The sequence below is a fragment of the Theobroma cacao genome, chromosome 9, assembly GCF_053813885.1.
Source record: "Theobroma cacao isolate CCN51 chromosome 9, ASM5381388v1, whole genome shotgun sequence".
NCBI classification, from domain to species: Eukaryota; Viridiplantae; Streptophyta; class Magnoliopsida; order Malvales; family Malvaceae; genus Theobroma; species Theobroma cacao.
This window is the reverse complement of record NC_142647.1, coordinates 6,246,448-6,264,527: the sequence shown is the minus strand read 5'-3', so window position 1 is coordinate 6,264,527 and position 18,080 is coordinate 6,246,448. Positions and strand designations below refer to the sequence as shown.

General features: G+C 34.9%; 1 protein-coding gene and 1 non-coding gene across 2 annotated transcripts; one reads left to right on the top strand and one right to left on the bottom strand.

Annotated features, from left to right (window-relative positions):
- Positions 1-9,784: 9,784 nt before the first annotated feature.
- On the top strand, positions 9,785-9,877 carry LOC148760654 (small nucleolar RNA snoR8a). The gene has a single exon (XR_016028714.1). It is a non-coding gene; the product is annotated as a small nucleolar RNA snoR8a (small nucleolar RNA).
- Positions 9,878-11,540: 1,663 nt separating this feature from the next.
- On the bottom strand, positions 11,541-16,834 carry FATB (fatty acyl-ACP thioesterases B). Its single transcript, XM_007013216.3, has 7 exons — positions 16,514-16,834; positions 15,018-15,632; positions 14,754-14,887; positions 13,752-13,865; positions 13,053-13,224; positions 12,869-12,937; positions 11,541-12,301 (listed from the first exon to the last, which is right to left on the bottom strand). Exons 2-7 carry the CDS (start codon positions 15,519-15,521, stop codon positions 12,032-12,034), a joined length of 1,263 nt encoding a protein of 420 aa, XP_007013278.3. The 5' UTR covers positions 15,522-15,632; positions 16,514-16,834; the 3' UTR covers positions 11,541-12,031.
- Positions 16,835-18,080: the final 1,246 nt, after the last annotated feature.

The window sequence follows — 18,080 nt, the reverse complement described above, 5'->3', positions numbered from 1 at the left end:
ACTCATCAATCTTTTTGCATATTTCCATTCATCTATTCTTTTAGCCAATAAATACTTGCCCATACACCCGTCCAACTTTACCTGTTTGCAGGTCTTTAAATAATGAACACGAAGACAATCTAGACAACGATTTGAATATCGATTTTGAGATAATCCCGAACATTGATGAATTGAAAAATGAAGAGGAGGTGGATGACTACAGCTTACCCCCTGATTTGTCGAGAATGTTGGAACAGGAAGAAAAGGAGATTTTACCTCATCAGGAACTCACGGAAATGATTGACCTCGGAAGTGGGGAAGAGAAGAAAGAGGTTAAGATTGGCACCTCGCTGTCATCCGATGAACGGCAAAAGCTGGAAGAATTGCTCCGTGAATATGTGGACGTGTTTGCTTGGTCATATCAGGACATGCCAGGTCTTAATACTGACATGGTTGTTCACAAGTTACCTTTGGAACCAGATTGCAAGCCTATTAAACAGAAGTTGAGAAGGATGAAGCCAGAGATGTTGCTGAAGATTAAAGAGGAAGTAAAAAGGCAATTCGATGCTGGATTTTTGGAGGTGGCTAAGTACCCTGAATGGGTAGCTAATATAGTTCCAGTTCCTAAGAAGGATGGAAAAGTTCGAATGTGCGTCGACTATAGGGATTTGAACAGAGCGAGTCCGAAGGATAGCTTCCCTTTGCCACATATTGATACTCTTGTGGACAACACGGCAAAACATGCTTTGTTCTCATTCATGGATGGCTTTTCTGGTTACAATCAGATTAAGATGGCACCCGAAGATATGGAAAAAACAACGTTCGTGACCATGTGGGGAACGTTTTGTTACAAAGTAATGCCATTTGGATTGAAGAATGCAGGCGCCACTTACCAAAGGGCAATGGTAGCTTTGTTCCACGATATGATGCATAAAGAGATAGAGGTATACGTGGATGACATGATTGCAAAATCTCATACAGAAATGGATCATACTGTCAATCTCAAGAAACTGTTCGAGAGATTGCGGAAGTTCCAGCTCAAGTTGAATCCTGCAAAATGCACTTTCGGTGTAACCTCTGAGAAATTGTTGGGGTTCATAGTCAGTGAAAGAGGAATCGAAGTGGACCCGGATAAAATACGAGCTATTCAAGAGCTACCACCTCCCAAAACGCAAAAAGAAGTGAGAGGATTTTTAGGGAGGCTGAATTACATTGCTCGATTTATATCCCAGCTCACCTGCAAATGTGATCCAATCTTCAAGCTGCTTCGGAAACGAGACCCAGGAGAGTGGAATGAAGAATGTCAAATAGCCTTTGATAAAATCAAAGAATATCTCACAAATCCACCGGTGTTGATGCCACCGATGGTCGAAAAACCTCTCATTTTGTATTTGACTGTGAACAAGAATTCTATGGGATGTGTGTTGGCACAACATGATGAAACTGGGAAGAAAGAACGAGCCGTATATTACTTGAGCAAGAAATTCATGGAGTATGAGTCCAAATATTCTGCGCTCGAAAAGATGTGTTGTGCACTAGCATGGACCGCTCAGAGGCTCCGGCAGTATATGTTGTATCACACAACATGGTTGGTGGCGAAATTAGATCCCATCAAGTATATTTTTGAAAAACCCTGCCTGTCCGGAAGAATAGCTCGATGGCAAGTGCTATTGTCTGAGTATGACATTGTGTATGTGTCCCAAAAATCAATCAAAGGGAGCGCCATCGCCGATTTCCTTGCAGATCGAGCTAATGAAGATTATGAATCTGTAAGTTTCGATTTCCCAGATGAAGATTTGATGGCCGTCTTGCATATAGAAGAGGTTGGTCCCAATGAACTTAATCCATGGAAGGTGTATTTTGATGGGGCATCCAATGCTTTGGGGCACGGAATTGGGGCAGTGTTGATTTCTCCAAATGGAAAGTACTATCCGGCCACGGCAAGATTGAATTTCAATTGTACTAACAATATGGCGGAGTATGAGGCGTTGGTACTGGGATTACAAGCAGCAATTGATATGAAGGCTGATGCGATAGATGTTTACGGAGATTCGGCTTTAGTGATATGTCAAATGAAAGGTGAATGGGAAACTAGAGATCCTAAACTAGTTCCATATAAAAAGCTAGTTACAGAATTAAGCAAACAGTTCAAAGAAATCAGCTTCAACCATTTGCCTCGAGAAGAGAATCAGATTGCTGATGCTTTAGCCACCCTCGCAGCGATGTTCAAAATAAAAGAGGCGGCCGATGTACGCCCTTTTGATTTAGAAGTCCGTGAAGTCTCCGCACACTGCTTGAATGTTGAAGAAGAGGTTGATGGTAAGCCGTGGTATCATGATATCATGCAATACATCAAGCACCAGACATACCCTGAGAATGTCACGGATAATGACAAGCGAACTCTTAGAAGGTTAGCAATGGGTTTCTTCCTTAGCGGAGAAGTGCTCTACAAAAGGAGTCGAGACCAAGTACTCTTGAGATGTGTGGATGTTGCGGAAGCCAATAAAATAATGAAAGAAGTCCATGAAGGAACTTGTGGAGCTCATGCTAATGGGCATATGTTGGCTAGACAAATTATGAGAGCTGGTTATTATTGGTTGACATTGGAATCAGACTGCATAAACTTTGCTCGAAAATGCCACAAGTGTCAAGTATACGCTGATAGGATCCATGCTCCACCAGCCCCATTGCATGTTTTCACAGCACCTTGGCCATTTTCAATGTGGGGAATGGATGTGATTGGACTTATTACGCCAAAAGCCTCTAATGGACATCGATTCATATTGGTGGCCATCGATTATTTCACGAAATGGGTAGAAGCAGCTTCCTATGCCAATGTGACACAAAAGGTGGTGTGTAGGTTCATCCAAAAGGAGATCATATGTCGGTATGGACTTCCAGAAAGGATCATTACGGATAACGCAAGCAATTTGAATGGTGCGATGGTGAAGGATGTTTGCGCTAAATTCAAGATCAAGCATCATAACTCGACAACTTACCGTCCGAAGATGAACGGAGCGGTAGAGGCAGCCAACAAAAACATCAAGAAGATTGTCGAAAAGATGACTGAAGTTTATAAAGATTGGCATGAGAAACTTTCGTTTGCCCTACATGCATATCGAACTTCTGTGCGTACCTCCACCGGGGCAACTCCGTACTCATTAGTATACGGTGCCGAAGCAGTCCTACCTGTTGAAGTAGAAATCCCATCATTGAGGGTGTTGATGGAAACGAAATTGGAAGATGCTGAGTGGGCCCGCTCCCGCTACGAACAGTTGAATCTGATTGAGGAGAAAAGGCTGACGGCTCTTTGTCATGGTCAAATGTACCAACGAAGGATGATGCGAGCATACGAGAAAAAAGTTCATCCCAGGCAGTTTCGAGAAGGAGAGTTGGTTCTCAAGAGAATACTCCCTAATCAAACTGATTTTCGGGGAAAATGGATGCCGAATTGGGAAGGGCCATACGTGGTAAAGAAAGCTTTTTCAGGAGGAGCTTTGATTTTGGCTAACATGGATGGGGGAGATTTGCCTAATCCAATAAATGCGGATGCGGTGAAGAAGTACTATGCCTAAAAAAAAAAAAAAAAAAAAAAAAAAAAAAAAAAAACGGAGCGGGGTTCGTGCTGAAAACCCGAAAAGGGCGGCTCGTACCTAAAGGAGGGGGTTCGTGTTGAAAACCCGAAAAGGGCAGCTCGTACCTAAGGGAGGAGGCTCATGCCGAAAACCCGAAAAAGGGCGGCTTGAAGCCAAAAAAAACAGGAAGATAGAATGGAATTTGGGGATGTCAGCCTAAAGATTGAGGTAGAAATACACCATGGACGGAGCTCCACAATTTCACAAAGTAGGGGAAGTTAAGGAATCTGCAACCTACAGATTTGCTCAAAGCATCAATCAAGGACAATTCTTGAAGTCGAATATCAGATTGTTTTCTCTTGGTGGTCTGGGTGTTCATTATTGAAAAGATCTAATGTCTGCCCTGTAAATTCTGTTTACCTTGAACTATTTGATTCCTCATATATGAAGTTTTTCTTCGCCTCTTTATTTCAACTCTTTCGTTATTTACCATCCCATGATTCACATAATGATTGTCATGGAAAGGAATGATGATTGGTAAAAGAAATAAACTAATTAAGCAAGAAGTTACACTCATTGTTCAGTAAAAGACTTAATGATGAAAAAAAAAAAAAAAAAAAAAAGAGGAGTGACAGAGCCCTGAACCAAAGGCAAAGCCAGATGTCAAGAGAGAGGGTAATTAAGGGAAAATTTGGAGTTACCTGAATTCTACAAGAGGAAAGAAAACAGGCAAAGAAGATCGAAAGTTGCAGTGAAAAATCGGATGAAACAAGAGGAAGGTCTTGGAACCTTAATGAATCGTAAACATGAAAAGCATTCAATCATGTCAATCATGCATACATGCATACATGCCTAGCCATGCACTCGACAAGAATCAAAATTAGTTCATGTCCCAAGCATCGAAGGTAGAAAGTCACTCGACCTAAAGGGTTGAGATTGTAAAACTTCAATGGAAGGATTTGAGTCTTTTCATTTCATGTTATTTCAATTAAGTTAGCATTAAAGAAATTCTTTAAATCAAACCTGTTGTGAGATAGGTCGAGCCTAGATTAAGTCTAGGAATTTCAATTTTTTTTAAAATCAAACCTGTTGTGAGATAGGTCGAGCCTAGATTAAGTCTAGGAATTTCAATTTTTAAATCGAACCTGTTGTGAGATAGGTCGAGTCTAGATTAAGTCTAGGAATTTTAATTTTGTTTAAATCGAACCTGTTGTGAGATAGGTCGAGCCTAGATTAAGTCTAGGAATTTTAACTTGGTTTAAATCGAACCTGTTGTGAGATAGGTCGAGCCTAGATTAAGCCTAAGAATTTTTAATTTTGTTTAAATCGAACCTGCTGTGAGATGGGTCGAGCCTAGTTTAAGTCTAGGAATTTTAATTTTGTTTAAATCGAACCTGTTGTGAGATAGGTCGAGCCTAGATTAAGTCTAGGAATTTTAATTTTTTAGATCGAACCTGTTGTGAGATAGGTCGAGCCTAGATTAAGTCTAGGAATTTTAATTTTGTTCAAATCGAACCTGTTGTGAGAGAGGTCGAGCCAAGATTAAGTCTAAGAATTTTAATTGAATTTGTCCTAACATGGGTCAAGCCCAGATCAAGTCTAAAAATTTCGTTTTTGTTTAAAATCGAACTTATTTTGAGATAAGTCGATTCTAGATCGATTTGATTAAACCAACTGGCTTCGAGATAAGCCAAATGTGGTGTCTACGTCTTTGCACTATCCTTGATTCTCAAGAATGTGCAAAGAGGGGCAACTGTAGACACATAAATTAAAAAAATAAATAAATTAAATAATAAAAAATATAAAAAATATAAAAAATATATAAAAAAAAAAAATCGGAATGGCTGGGCGTACGCCCAGCCATCCCGTCGCCTTCCCATCCCCCACCCACTACGCGTGAAGTGGGGGGCTCTGACCACCAACTCCAGGGGGTGGCAGAACCCCCCTCGCCGGGTTGTCCAAAAAATTGGACAACCCGGCTCTTTAAAAACCCTGCAAAAAAGAGAGAGAGACGGAGAGTTAGCCACAGACAGAGAAAAACACAAAGAAGAAACAAACAAAAAAAAATCTTAGATCTACCAGCAAAAATACCCAACCACAGAAACAAAAGAAAAAAAAACACAAAGCAAGAAAAGAAAAAAGAGTTAGATCTGAAAAATGAAAGAGAGAAGCGAGAGGTCGGTGTAGAGAAGATAGAGAGAGTGGCGGCAAGAGAGAGAAGGAGAGAGAGGAAGAAAGAAAAAAAAAAAGTTTAAGAAGAAGGTAGAGAGAGTGGCGGCAAGAGAGAGAAAGAGAGAGAGGAATAAGGAGGAAAGAAAAAAGAGAAAAAGCTTGAGGAGAAAATAGAGAGAGTGGCGGCAAGAGAGAGAAAGTGAGAGAGGAAAGTGAAGAGAGAGAAAAGAAAAGAAGCTTTTATAGCTAGGTATAAAAGACCAAAACGACGTCGTTTTGAAGCATTTTTTTTTGAAGCCAAAAACGGTGCACTTTGAAGGGGATTAAGTGGGCTTTTGTAGCAGGCTTGACTTCCTCCTTGGGCTAAGGCATTATTGGACTATTCGAGCCCAAACCAAAAAAGCAAGTGCAGCAGGCCCTTTGGGCCCAGGCCGAATTGGGGGAGACCTTTGAAGCCCAGTGGAGCTTGAACCCATTTGGAGCATTGGGTTAGGTACAACCCAATAGGTATTGGACTTCATTAAATAATGGTTTGGGCTTGAGTTATTGAAAATGATTATTTAATTTCTTGTTTAAGTGTTATAATAGTTTTATTATTTTTTGTATTGTTTGAAATTTATGCATATGAAAAATAAAATATATGAAGGCTAAAAATGAAATTTTTAATACAATAGATAGCAGATGTAGTAAATTAATAGATATGCATGTATAAATATACATATATATATATAAACATATAACAAAAAAATAGGAGAATGAACAAGAAAAAAATTTATTAATTAATTAAAGATTAGAAAGTACTTAGTTTTTTTTAATATGTATAAAATAATTAATAAATAATAGAAATGGGTCTAAAAAAATGAAAAGAAATAAAAAAATGAGAATAAAATATAATTAGTTGTAAAGGCAAAAGAAAATAAAATGTTCTAAGTATTTATGAATATATAGAATGTACAATATAATATTAAATTACAAATATTAAAAAATCAAGTGGTTAATTTGAGTTAATCCAATAATAGAATTCTGCTTAAAAAAGGGGCAAAGAGTTGCCTCTTTCGGGTGGATGTTTTTCGGGTGCGAAGTTCGAGACGGATTTTCACCGAAGCGTCGGGATAAATCTGAACTCTAGATTTCAAAACCCATTAAGTCAAATAGTCATTGTTAGAAAACAATATATGTAGAAAAATTTTGTTAATTCAAATAAATATTACTAAATAAAGTTAATCTAATCGTTTAAAAATTAATTAATTAATTATTTAGATAAGCTTTGTAATCAAGTAAAAAATGGACCAACAACAAACATGGATTTAAATAACCAAAAAATAAAGTATATATATAAATAAAAAATAATAATAAATAACAAATAATAAAAATTCTTAAATGATCAATAAACGCGTGCATGTAGATACCATCATTTTATACTGTCATTGCATGCCACTCTTATTTTGCAAATGGCGCGGGAATCCCGATGATGGGATTTCCCCGAGGAGCTCGTAGAGACGAGTTCTTCCGGGGATATCTCTAGGTGAGGAGAATTTCGAGACTTCACCAAAGCGTTGGGATAGTCTTCGAATAATTTTCCAATAAAAGATTACCGACTCCATCATTTAAAATAAACAAGTCACGACATCATTCTACGCTTGCATCATATGCATACGTAAGACCAAGTGAAAAACTCAGTCTGACAATTCAATAAAAAATTTAATTAATGAAATAGGGATTAAACTAAGAAAAGGCTATATTAAGATAACTTAAGATTAAATGGTACCGTTCGTAGAACGGGCGTCACGGAGGTGCTAACCCTTCTCCGTGCGTAACCGCACTCCCGAACCCATCTCTAAAACGTGGACCAGTTCTCGTTCTTTCGACGGACCTAAAATTAATTTAGGACTTCGTCGATTAAGAACCGGGTTAATAGGTGACCAATCACACCTAGATAAAAAAGATTGGTGGCGACTCCCACACCTTGCGATTTTAATTTTCGCCCCGCGTCTGGCGGACGGGTTCCCGGACCCGCACGTCACGACACATTGCATCATGTAGCTTTAATGAAAAAACTTGGAAATTGGGAAGCTTTATAATCTTGATACATACATTAAAAAGAAAAACACCCCAAGCATCCACAAATGCCTTGGCTTTGTTATAGGAAATGAGGCAAAATGATTGGCATATATATAATTTCCCTTTTATATTTATATATAAAAAAATGGATAACTGAATAGGATATACTATGTATGGAAAGGTGGATTGATGAACTCAACTTATTATAGCTAGGGATTGATGCCAAATCATGTGAGAGTTTTTTGATGAGCATATGCAGGGATATAATAACAAGTAAAAACAAGAACATGGAAGGATTGGTTTATTTTGATAATCCCTTAATTATTCTAAGTTTGTCTTACATTATATACCCCTTTGGTATGATTCGTTGTAAAAAGTGCAATGTATCAATCTTTTCTTCTGACCCTTGTATAAAATACATTTAGACCCAAGACTAATCTAACCACTTGGTTTATGTTTCCCATGTGTGGACATGCATGCATTTGTTGATAATACATGCATGTACAGTAACTCCAACTCATCAATTAAGTATTTATTTCTTCACATCAAAGTAATGGTTTATCTCTATTTCAAGTGGTTGGGGGGAGGGAAAAAGAGTAATCTATAATTAATTATAATTTAAATAAGAGTAGATATATTAAAGACAATCTCTTTGATAAAAACAATATAGTAAAAAATATTCAAAAGTTCAAATAAATAGTAGTTAATTGCTTAAAAAGTATTAGTCGTTTTTTGTTAGTAAAAAGTATACAAACTTGAAGCCTTTTAATTCATATTGCATGTGAGAAAGAATTGAATACAAATTAAATTCAAAAGAATAGTTTTCCTTTTCATTAGTGTTGATGTGTTAACATTTTTGTATGATTGATTGAGGAGTTGTATGTTTACGATCTAAGTTAGAAATCAAGTCTAATGATACTTGTAGGTAAAAATTGTTAAAAGAAATTAAATTAATAGTTAAGATAAAACTAAAAATGTAACAAATAATCATAAACTTTACTCTATCAATCAGGACCTAGTTTTGAAATTAAAAAGAATGGGCTCGTTTAATTGGGTTGGTTTGAGGACTTCATCACGGACAAAGGCCCTGAGCCAGATTGCCCACTTCATCCAGGGAAAGCCAGGAGAGACCTATTACCTTTATATAAGAAATCCTTCAACTCACCTCCTCCTCGATATCAATGGGTAGAATATCTATGATTTTTGAAGGGTCAAAATATCCACTAAATCCTTATATTTATGTATTTTATTTAATTTAGTTTTTGTGGTCAAAATCGAAGTAATTTAATTTTTTAATTTTGAGAATTATTTCAATTTAGTCTCTCTTCCTAACGACAATCTATTTTTGTCATTAAAAGAGATGACATCAGTGTTGACGTAACACATTTTGATAACATGACACTAACATGATGACGTGGCTGTGTCACGTGACACTAATAAGATGACGTGGTAATGCTAATGTGTTGGTACCATGTGATAGGTCAAAAAAATTTTTTTTTTTAAATTGATATTACGTCATAAGAACTAAATTGAACAAAAAATATTATGTAAGTTTAAATTGAACAAAATTGAAATATTAAGAGACTAAATTGAAAAAAATATTTAAATATATGATAGATATACTTATTAATAAGCTAAATATTTAAATGTAAAAAATTTATAGTGTTAAAAAATATATAAAAATATTTTCTTAATTATTTGATTATAGAATATATACATTAATTTATTTTCTTTGCAAAATTTGAGTTTGAATTCTCTTTCTATAAAAAAAAAATTAAAAATAATTTTATACGTAAAGCCAAATTTAGATGAAGAACTGAAATTATGTTGGAGTAACATAATATAAACAGATTAAATAAATTATTTTTTTCGTCTATATATAATAGTATAAAAATTTTAAATTTATTTGATTTAGTTTTTAACTTGAGTTGAATTCAAATTAGTAAAATAAGTTGATTTAGTTTTTTCTTTTGAAAAAAATGAAGAAGGGAGATATGGAGTTAACGATAATTATAAAAATAATTCTTCATTCTAATTTGTTTAACTTGGACATGACAAACCTTTTATTACACCCATAGAATCTGAGCTACTCTATCCCGTCAATTATTTATTTATTTTTTATGTTTTTATTTGATTTAATATTTTAAGTTATATTTTTTAAATTTTTACGTTGTAATTTTTTGGATTAAAGACTGCATTTATTACTGATAAAGTTAAATATAATTATAAATATTTGTACCATTTTATTTTGTATTTACAAATTTTTTATAGATCCAATTAATAATTTAAATTTAAATTTAGCAGAATTTAATTGTAATATTTGAACTTAAATAAAATCGTTTTATAAGAAATTTGAGTAAATTTAAATAAAAGATAAATTGGGCAAATGTTGAATAATTCCAAAAGAATGGGTATTTATAAATTGTGAAAGTTGTAACTAAATCAACCTATTTTGCTAATTTGAGTTCAGTTCAAGTTAAAAACTAAGTCAAATAAATTTCAAAATATTTTTTTATAGAAGGAGAATTCAAACTTAATTTTTTCAAAAAAGATAAATTAATGTATATATTTTAGAATTAAATAATTAAGTAAGAAAATATTTATATATATTTTTAACACCATAAATCTTTTTCAATTAAATATTTGACTTATTAATAAGTATATTTATTATCTACTTAAATATTTATATTTTTTAAATTTTTTTTCAATTTACTCCCTCAACATCTTAATTTTATTCAATTTAGTCCTTATATTATATATTTTTGTTAAATTTAATTTCTATAACATGACACACTTTTTTTTAAAAAAAAAAATTTATCAACCATGCAGCACCAACATGTTAGCATATTAGTGGTACGTCAGCATCGACATGCGATCATATTGATGTCATGTGACATGTCACGTCATCATGTTAGTGTCACATCATCAAAATGTGTCATGTCAACATTGACATCATCTTCTTTAACAGCAAAATTAAATACTGTTAAAAGTAGAGACTAAATTGAAGTAATTCTTAAAATCAAGATATTAAACTGCTTTGATTTTAAATATATGGGTTAAATTGAAAAAAATGTATGAGTGTAAGAATTTGGTAAATATTTTGACAATTTTTTAAGTATCCGAATGGAAACTCTATTATTGGATAGAGTATCCAAACCCTATAAATATTCAATTAAATTTATAATTGTTTTTCAAATTTATATCTGAATATCCTAAACATTACCCGTTAAATACCAGAATCCATGATGAATAATAGATTTAATACCTGAAAAGTGTCTTAATATTACTTAATTAAATCGAATAATATATAACACCCGACTCCAAAGTATCCGTTGACATTCATAACTTCTTTCTCCCCTACCCGATTGCAAAGATACCCGAATATCCTAAGACTTGTTTTCATATTCTTCTTACTATTTTCCTCCAAAATTCTTAGAATATTAAAAGTTAGACATAAAGCAATTTCATTTTATTAGACAGAAAGTAGTACTTTTAAAATTTTAAAATCTAAATCATAGCGGAGCGTTATATACAAGTTTATGCGCTACCACCACGACATCTCAGCATGTAATATCTAACTAATGTTTATTAAGGCTTATTATCTCTAAATTTGAGTTTCTGTCTTGGGTCATGTTGGCCTTTATTCTATTTTCTTGGATCATTTTATGGTAATCCCAACAGATTTGTGTTTGCAATCTATCAACTTTCTTGATTTGATAATAATTAATAAGAATATTAGGCAAATTATTGGGATGAGATGGAAGGCAACTGTCCATTAAATTGAGATGCTAAAAATATACATATATCCTACCAAATTAAGAGATGATTTACCCTAAAGTAGCCAGAATCTATCAGTTGAATACGGAACCAACCGACCAGCAAGGCAAAGCATAAGAGAACATTTCCTCCTATACAAAAGTTGTTCCACCTCACATGGCTTTCGAAAGCAGAACTACCTTCATGGCAGACAGCCAGCTGGGATGGCCATAGGCAGCCAAGGAAGAGAGAGAGCATAAAGCAAGAGCTAATTACAACGAGCTTACAGCCTTTTTTTTTTCTCTCGAGGAAGACGAATCAAAAGGAATATATATATAGTTATTTATATATAAAGAAGAAACATATATAAATCCAAAGAACATGATAGATCTACACAAGCATTGTGACACACAGCAACGAGACTACTGCCCCTCCAGCCACAACTCAGAAGTTGAATTCTTTTTTTTATAAGCTTCAGAAGTTGAATTCTATGCACTTTCAGCAGGAAGTTGGCCCACATTACCAAAACTTTTCGCATACTTAGGCCTCCACTCAGTCCTCCCTCTCACAATCTCAGACCCATCCTCGAGTCGGAGCAAGTGCTGGCACTCGATTTCACCAAAGTTCACCAAGTTGCCCACACCAGAGTCAGAGACAGCAGTTAGGGACTGCAGCACACCGTCTCTCCCACACTCCCTCCTATATTCCAGTGTCATTGAAGAAAGCTCGTGAGTCTCCAAGATTGGCAGTGGAGCACTCTGCAGCCAGTATTACCTTCCAGTTAGATGCATGAAACTTCCAAATGCATGAATGAGATAATTGGTAAAATCACAGGAAGAAGTACATCCTAAATCAGATTCCAAGCACTGAGTTCCTAAATTGCAGTTTCTCATTAGTTTCCTCTACTCAACTTGGAGGCCCTTGGCTCCAAAAAAGCTTCTATCAAAGTTGGGGCATTGGTGATCAGTATCAGCCAAGTGAAAATGTAGGCACACAATTCATTTTCATAGATAACAGAAACTTAAATACTTCTATGGAATGTTAAAGTCAATAAGATTTTTTATTTTTGGCTGGAAGACAAATGTGATTTGAAAACAACCACAACTGATTTCTATGCTTCCAGCCAGGACAAATAGCTAATTCTAGTCAGGTAAGAATTTTCAAGGGCCCCCCTAGCAACTTCTTGCTGAGCACCACAGGTCCAATATATGAGATAAAATGGTTACAATTTTGGTTCATTTGTTAGTCATGGGGGGAGAAGAGTTAAAGGGGGAGGAGGGGAAGTTCAAAAGAAAATCATTGAAATGTAGCGGGAAAGATTCTACCTCAAGGATCCAGCCAATGTACTTCACATTATTGACATGCTGGTTGACATCCAAATCACCCCATCTGGGCTGCAAAGTTAAAATACACTTCAAACAAGAATGCAACAAATGAATAGCAAGACAATTATAGGTGCCCATAGCCATGACTACGCCGAAGAAGAGAGAGGGGGAAGCAGGGGCTTACAGTTAAACCTTTACGGACATAATCTGCTGTGCTGTCATCAAGTTTCACTAATTTCCTACTATCCTCAGCCACAACAGGATCAGAATTCATAAAATAAGGTTCTATTTCTCCTCGGACCTCTTCTGGAATTTTAGATAACCTTCTAGTAAGCTTATTCATCATCACCCATACACTGCAGGTCACCAAGCAAAATCAGAACAAAGGGAACCCAGAAAAGTTACTCCTGAAACACCATTTAATAATGTACAAGCTCACAGAGGAAAAGAACAGTTACACTTTGTTGCCTAGAAAACCAAAACAAAGACTCAAAGATCAATTGAAAACATTAAAAATGCTTGCAAAACAAAATTTTGAAATATTTTAGAGACAATAAATTCTGACCGTGGCTACTCACATTTTTTTTAATTGTGAGAAGAACAAGACACATGGCAAAATATCAGATCATGTTGTAAAATAGTAAGAATAAATGTGATCCTTTCCAGACTGATGTCAAAGATGACCCATTCATTCAGTTGTTCTAGGGATAAAGTCAGTGACTGGAGAGTATAATGTTATATTAGCTGCATAATACTGTGATATTTGGCATTTGGAAAAGCTAGTTTTGATTCAAAAAAAAAAGATGATCCATTCGTTTGTTTAAAGCTAAGAGTAAAAATCACCCATAAGCACAAGAAGCAACTTCTGTAAATGATGCCCTACCTTGAGGCTCTTGTTAAAATTTCACCAGTTTTACTATCACTGACAAGCCAATCCCGTCGCATACCATTCTTTCCCGATGCACTGGCCCAAGTGTCTACTTGAACAACATCACCCCTGCAAGACAGAGATAAATGAGTTCAATGTTCAACAATATCAACTTTCATAGTAATCCTAATACATGCAGAATCACTAAATTTTATGATATACCAAAAGCAATGACTCTCCTTAAAATTCATTCATTCAAATTTTATAAATATGTGATCCACAAGAAATATTTTGAGCCCCATTGCTTCCAAATCTTATAAATAAGTGATCTACAATATATCTTAATGGTTTCCAAAACCTTCACCCTCATAAGGCTAGTAGGCATCCATCAAAGAGAGTAAAAATGCAAAAACCCTTGTAATATTTATTATATTCAACATTAAAACCTGCCTAATGCCTAAGTAAACCACAGAAGAGGCCATGTTTATAAAGTGAACAGACAAATAGCCTTGCCCCTGCATGGTCATAATTTGCTTCAATATATAATCCCAGCTTCTGTCACAAGCTATAACCAGTCAACTGACAAAATAATCCAGCCAATATTAATTGAATTGCTTACACCAATAACTTGCCAATTGTTTATACCAATACCAATAACTCACCTTTTACCTTAAGTAAGAAAATAGATCCATGTTTTAACAGAACAAAACTTTGAGTGCATGAGATGTGATATAAGATCATTTGCCTAAGAAACAGATGAGGCCACAAGAGTTCAAAGTTAGAGGTTAAACTGATCCATAGCCTGTTTCTATATCTTCCTAGCCAAAAGAAAATAAAAATCTAGCCAGTGGAATGCAAGAACTAAAATAGTTAGCAGCACAACATATGCCTCACATAATGTACTGTATCAACATAACATCATATGTATATAAACCACAACAACATGGGTAGAGCAAAAGTGGCTTGTCATGAATTGATGCTATAAGAGCAAATCATGAGCAAAAACCTATGACTTACCATGTAGGATAGCGATCAACCACAACTTGCATGCGAGTGACTACCCATATTAGGTTTTTCTTGCACATCTCAGGGGTTGAACCAAAACCTTCTCCAAGCAGTCCAGCGCTTCTACAATGATTAATAGCCGTTTCCTGCCAAAAAGAGAAATATTAATTGAAAAGCCAAGCTTATGCAATACATCTACATAAAAAATGAGTAAATATAAATTTTTAGTTCCCAACATAAGTTGCTCAACATTCCAGCCTTATAACTATAACCAACCTGTAAATGATTCATTAGCGTCTCTATGGATGCTGTCCGATCAGCACCTATCTCGTAAGACCTTATAGAGAAATTCTGGCGGAAAACAAGACCATCCTGAACAATCCTCCCTATACCAAATGGATCAATGAGCATGTCAGGCCGCCTGGGTTTCCAATCAAGCATCATCCACTGCTTCTCAGCAGCCAAGAAAATTGTCGTGATAGCAGCAAGAAGCATGCTCCAATCAGGTAACTGGTTTATAAATGTCCTGGGAGGAGGGGAACTAGCAGTGTCCTCATTCTTGAAACTTTCCACTGGAGTTGTCACGACCGTGGTACCATTTATTTTTGGAGGAGCTTGAGCATTTGCCTTGACTTGCAAAATTCCAGAAGAAGTAGATGGTTTCGACTTGATACCTCCAAGGTTAGTAGATCCACTTCCAAGCTTCTTGTTTTTCGAGTCAGAGGAGTCCGGGGATGAAGTGACCGGAAAGAATGCAGATGTAGCAGCAGTAGCAACCATGATTTTGAAAATTTAAAAACCTCAATTATCCGCTAACACAGCAATGTTCCGTTAAATTCCCTCTTCTGCAAAGTGTAAGCTTTTTAAAGAAGCAACTGCTGCATCCTCCAACTGTATCACATATTGTAAAGAATCAGAACATCACGAGTTAACAATTCATATAATCACAAAATTCTCAAATTTTGGCTGAAAAGAAGATCACCAATTTCAATATTTTTAAAGCAAGTTCCAGCTTTTTTTCCAAAAACAAAAAGGGAAATTCTAAAATGGTAAAAAGTTTCTCATTTTTTTTAACATGCAGCATCATATTTAGTTTTCTCCAGAATCTAACCAAAGAACAGAGGAACAGAATTATTTAAAAAAAAATCAAAGAAGTTCTTCATTTCTAAAAATTAGGCGACAAAGAGGAAAAAAAAAAAAGGATTTGCGAGATGCTCAAAGGAAACTATTATGGTTCTAACTTCTAAAAAATCTTAATCAGCGATGAGGAAAGTACGTCGTAAAACGAAAGCAGAATCGCTAAAAACAAAAATAACAAAGCAGATCTCAGCTGTAAAAAGTTTGAACAACAAAAAGCCAAAAAAATATAGGACAGAGAAATAGTAAACAATTAATAAACACGTATCAGCTTTCCTATCCGTTACAGTTCGAAACGGAACATTTTCTCAATAATCTTTTGGATTCTCCATTTCATGAGAAAATTATAATCAACACGACAGAACACAGAAATGGCGACGACAAATAGACGACGGAAAAAATTAAAAGTTTTTGAGCTGCATTTGGTTGCTGGGAAAATGAGAGAAAATATTAGATCTCCCATGGCCGCCACCGTCACTCAAAACCTACACAACATAAAACAAAAGCGACATCCAAAATTTCCTTTCCTTTCTCAGAAACCAACAGAGCAGCAACATTTCAATCAGAAAACGCAGATCGAACAGAAAATGAAAGGAAAAAACAAATAAAAACAGCGAAAACCTCCACGTCCGTACCTCAACCAAAAAAAAACCAGACGAATCAATGAGGGAAAATTTTCTCGAGAACAATGCAAAGAGTAGAAGCTATTGCGTTATTTAGGATCTACAAACCCTTCTCGCTACTTCTAGGGCTTGCGATCTAGCACTACTTTTTCCTTTCTCTCGTCTTCGCTTTCTTTCTGGCTTTTTGAAGAGTTTTATATTTTTCTGAAATCCTGTTTCGAATTTCAAAAGTAACGAAATTAAGAAAAATACGAAAAAAAAAGTAAAAAAACTTTTCTTTTTAGTTTTTGGAGAGAGAGAGAGAGAGGATTTAGGGCCAGCGGTTTCGTGCGTGGTAGAGAATTGGCTTCCAGCGACTCATTTTTATAGTGTACACCTGTTCCTCCCGCCTCTCGCTATTTTTCAAGTTTCCAATTTTCTAACCATTATTTTTCCCTATTTACGCTATTACCCTTTTCCTTAATTTATGTTTGTTTGCCATTATTAAATTTATTGCTGACAAATATTGTTGGTAGTAGTCGATTTCACCTGCAACGACATTTGTTATTTACGCTATTACCCTTTTCCTTAATTTATGCTACTTTATTCGCTTCTTCTTCTTGGTTGAGATGAATGGCCCCCTTTCCTAATTCATATTTATTTTGAGGATTTTTTTTTCACAAAACAATTCTGTTTATTGTAAAATCTAAAATGGTCCGTTAAGGGTTACTAGTAAGGTAATATTTATAGAATAATTTTTTATAATTAAATATATTATCTTTTTTTTAATTTGGTGAGGATAATGCTTTAAATTGAAAAAATTTTAAATAAAAGTTTAATTAACTTTAACAACTGTTTATAAACACCGGTCAATCCAACCCTTATCTTCATTGATACTGTCATTTTAAACAAATTAACAATTCAAATTTAAGTTGAAGATTAAAATACTTTGGAACTCTGGTCACCTATTCTAAAGCTCAAATGGAAAAAAGGGTAAAATTTAAATTAAATACTTTTTAGATTTGAATCACACTCTCTGTACTTTTAAATCAACTATTCATTTTTATTTGACACCAAGGTTAAGAAAAAAATTTTTAATTTTTATATGTTTGTCTTACATTTGAATATTTTTCATAATATTTAATGTTTGAGTAAATTTGACCAACACTTTTTTGTGATTTCAACTTTTCTCATAGGACACATTATGATTTCTTTTTCTCAATTAACACCTTGTGGAAATCTTTTGTCTCAATCTAGGGGTGAGCAAATGGGTGAATTGGATAGTTTGGTCCACTATACTTAAGGATCAAATGGACCAATCATTTTTAATTGATCTAATGGACCAATTAAATCGAATCGTTTTACCCAAATTGTATTTGGTTTGGATGGATAATTGGTCAGAATTGATTTTGCTCACTGTAGACACATAAATAATAAAAAAAAATAATAAAATAAATAAATAAAATAAATAAAAAAATAATAATAAAAAATAAAAAAAAAAAAAAATCGGGATGGCTGGGCGTACGCCCAGCCATCCCGTCGCCGTCCCATCCCCCACCCACTACGCGGGATGGGGGTTCTGGCCACCAACCCCAGGGGT

What these genes read in the sequence shown, in the direction of transcription:
- FATB (XM_007013216.3), bottom strand. Translation starts at nt 15,521, where the DNA reads ATGGTTGCTACTGCTGCTACATCTGCATTCTTTCCGGTCACTTCATCC. An exon ending in CGCTAATGAATCATTTACAG is followed by an intron (nt 14,888 to 15,017) that starts GTTGGTTATAGT and finishes TCTTTTTGGCAG; the next exon opens with GAAACGGCTATTAATCATTG. An exon ending in ATTTTAACAAGAGCCTCAAG is followed by an intron (nt 13,225 to 13,751) that starts GTAGGGCATCAT and finishes GGTGACCTGCAG; the next exon opens with TGTATGGGTGATGATGAATA.